We start from the raw sequence: 2745 nt of genomic DNA, 5'->3' as shown, positions 1-2745 counted from the left end.
GCAATGTATCCCTCTGTAATAGACCCTTCTGGGTGCCTTGCATTACGCATGTAATCCTTGAGGGTCTTGTTGAACCTATTGATACGCATAATTAGTACATGGGAACAAAAATGTAAAAGATAAAACAAACATGTGAACTTGCAGCAAGGATATTAATGACTAACCTTTCAAAAGGATACATCCACCTATAGTGGACGGGTCCACCCAATAATATCTCCCGTGGTAAATGAACCATTAGATGAACCATAACATCAAAGAATGTAGGAGGAAAGATCCTCTCTAGATTGCATAGGGTTTAAGCATTACTGGCTTCAAGTTGGTTCAAATCTTCGGTTTTAGCAACTTTCGCACATACACATCGAAAGAAAGCGCACAATGACAACAACACCAACTTAACATTCTTCGTTGGATGTACCCGTATTGATAGAGGAAGGAGTTGTTGCATTAAAACATGACAATCATGGCTCTTCATTCCAGACATATCCCTTTCAGTAACTTTCACACAACGTGATAGATTTCCAGAATACCCATCAGGCACCTTCAAACCATCTAAAGCTTTGCAAAACTGTTCTTTTTCTACCTTAGACATTGTATAGCTTGCTGGAGGTATAATCACTTTAGTTCTCCCCTCTATCCTCTGCGGATGCAAAGATGGTCTAATGTTCATGTCTTGCAAATCTAGTCGGGCCTCCAACTTATCCTTTGATCTATCTTTTAATTCCAACAGTGTACCAATGATGTTGTCACACACATTCTTTTCTATATGCATGACATCCAGATTATGACGGAGTAGATTATGCTTCCAATATGGCAACTCAAAGAATACACTTCTCTTCTTCCAATTAAAAGGTAGTTTAGTTCGACCTCCAACTCTCTTTCGTTTATCGGTATCATTCTTATCAGATCCCTTACCAAATGTAGGAAATTCTACACCTTCCATTTGAGCTAGCGAAGCAATGCCTGAAAGGGGCTGTGGTGCTACCCCAAACTCAACACAACCATTGAAACCTCTCTTATCCAATCGAAATTTATGATTTCCTTCTAGGAATCGACGATGGCCTAGGTAACATTGCTTATGGCTGTGTTTCAACCAAGTTGACATGGTCTCTTTGTTGCAACAAGGGCACGCCAATGCACCCTTGGTGCTCCAGCCTGAAAGATTGGCATATGCAGGAAAGTCGTTGATTGTCCATAAGAGGCAGGCACGTAAATGGAATGACTCTTTCTTCAATGAATCATAGGTGTCAACACCATCCCACAATAATTTTAATTCATCAATCAAAGGCTGTAAATAAACATCTATATCATTTCCAGGCTGATTTTTACCTGGAATTAGTAATGTCAACATGAACGATGTTTGTTTCATGCACTTCCATGGTGGCAGATTATATGGCACCACAATAACAGGCCAAATGCTATATGAATTCTTAATATCATTAAAAGGATTAAATCCATCACTTGAAAGCCCCAACCTAACATTTCGGGGATCCGCACTAAAAGTTGGATGCAGTCTGTCAAAATCCTTCCATGCTTCTGCATCTGCAGGATGACGTATTTTTCCATCATCCATACGTCCATCTTTATGCCATCTCATTTCAGATGATGTTACTGATGACTTATATAATCTTTGAAGCCTTGGTATCAGAGGAAAGCGGCGTAATGTTTTTGCTGGAGCTTTGGATTTGGGTGAATATCTTGATGCCCCACATTTGAGACAAGACTTATCATTAGATGCATCCTTCCAATATAGCATACAATCATTGGGGCATGCATCGATCTTGTTGTAACTGAGTCCCAAATCTTTAAGCATCTTCTTTGCTTCATATAAAGAATTTGGCAAAGTATTATTTTGTGGTAGTGCTTTCTTCAATAAATCCAACAACATAGAGAAGGACTTGTCACTCCAATTGCATAGGCACTTTATGTGATATAGTGCAACAGTAAATGACAATTTTGTGAACTCGTTGCATTCTGGATACAATGCCTTCTCTGCTTCTTGCATCAATCTATCCAATTTTTCTAACTCATTTCCTATTCCCTCTATGTGTCCACTTATGCTACTACCACCAGCTCCTTCAAAGGCTTCACCAGGAAACACATCTTGAAGTATGTCATTTATGTTAACAATCTCTTCATCTTCTTCATCTTCTTCATCAACCACAATATTTTCTATTATTGTGGTATTTGAAGGTATAACTTCCCCATGGGAACTCCACACCGTATAGCCAGCCATAATTCCATCAACTATCAAGTGCTCAAACACTTCATCTCTTGTTCCCAGTCGTCGATTAATGCAAATTATACACGGGCATGAAATCTTCTCCCCTATGGGTACTGTGGAAAAAGCAAAGTCCAGGAAACCATTTACACCAGCTTCATATTGATCACCCGCACGGAATATACGATCTCGTGATCTATGAATCCAACTCCTATCCATTTGATTGTAGCCTAACCACCTCACAAAACCTATTACAAGAGAATGGTATCATACAAAATGTAAATGAGACCAGATGACCAGATTCTAAAGATTTGGAATCTTTAACAAGTTGTCTTTAAGAGAATTAAAGACATTAAGAACGTAAAACAAGTGGACGTTAAGAACGTAAAACAAGTGTAAAAAATAGACATAAAATCTTAAATGGTTTCTTTTTGTTTGTTTGTTTGGGATTTTTGGATTTCTGTTCCAATTTTTATCTATTTATTTTGGATGGTTTTATGGAACTACAGATGGACAAATGACACCCA

The 2745-nt window shown here is 38.4% G+C and overlaps 1 protein-coding gene across 1 annotated transcript; it reads right to left on the bottom strand.

Moving 5' to 3' along the window:
- Positions 1–295: 295 nt before the first annotated feature.
- LOC122659367 lies at positions 296–2437 on the bottom strand. Its single transcript, XM_043854480.1, has one exon. The coding sequence runs from the start codon at positions 2435–2437 to the stop codon at positions 296–298; it is 2142 nt and encodes a 713-aa protein (XP_043710415.1).
- Between the last annotated feature and the right edge of the window lie 308 nt (positions 2438–2745).

This window comes from Telopea speciosissima, chromosome 4, assembly GCF_018873765.1.
Source record: "Telopea speciosissima isolate NSW1024214 ecotype Mountain lineage chromosome 4, Tspe_v1, whole genome shotgun sequence".
Classification (NCBI taxonomy): Eukaryota; Viridiplantae; Streptophyta; class Magnoliopsida; order Proteales; family Proteaceae; genus Telopea; species Telopea speciosissima.
Note: the sequence above shows the minus strand (reverse complement) of the source record. Positions and strands in the feature narration are given on the sequence as shown.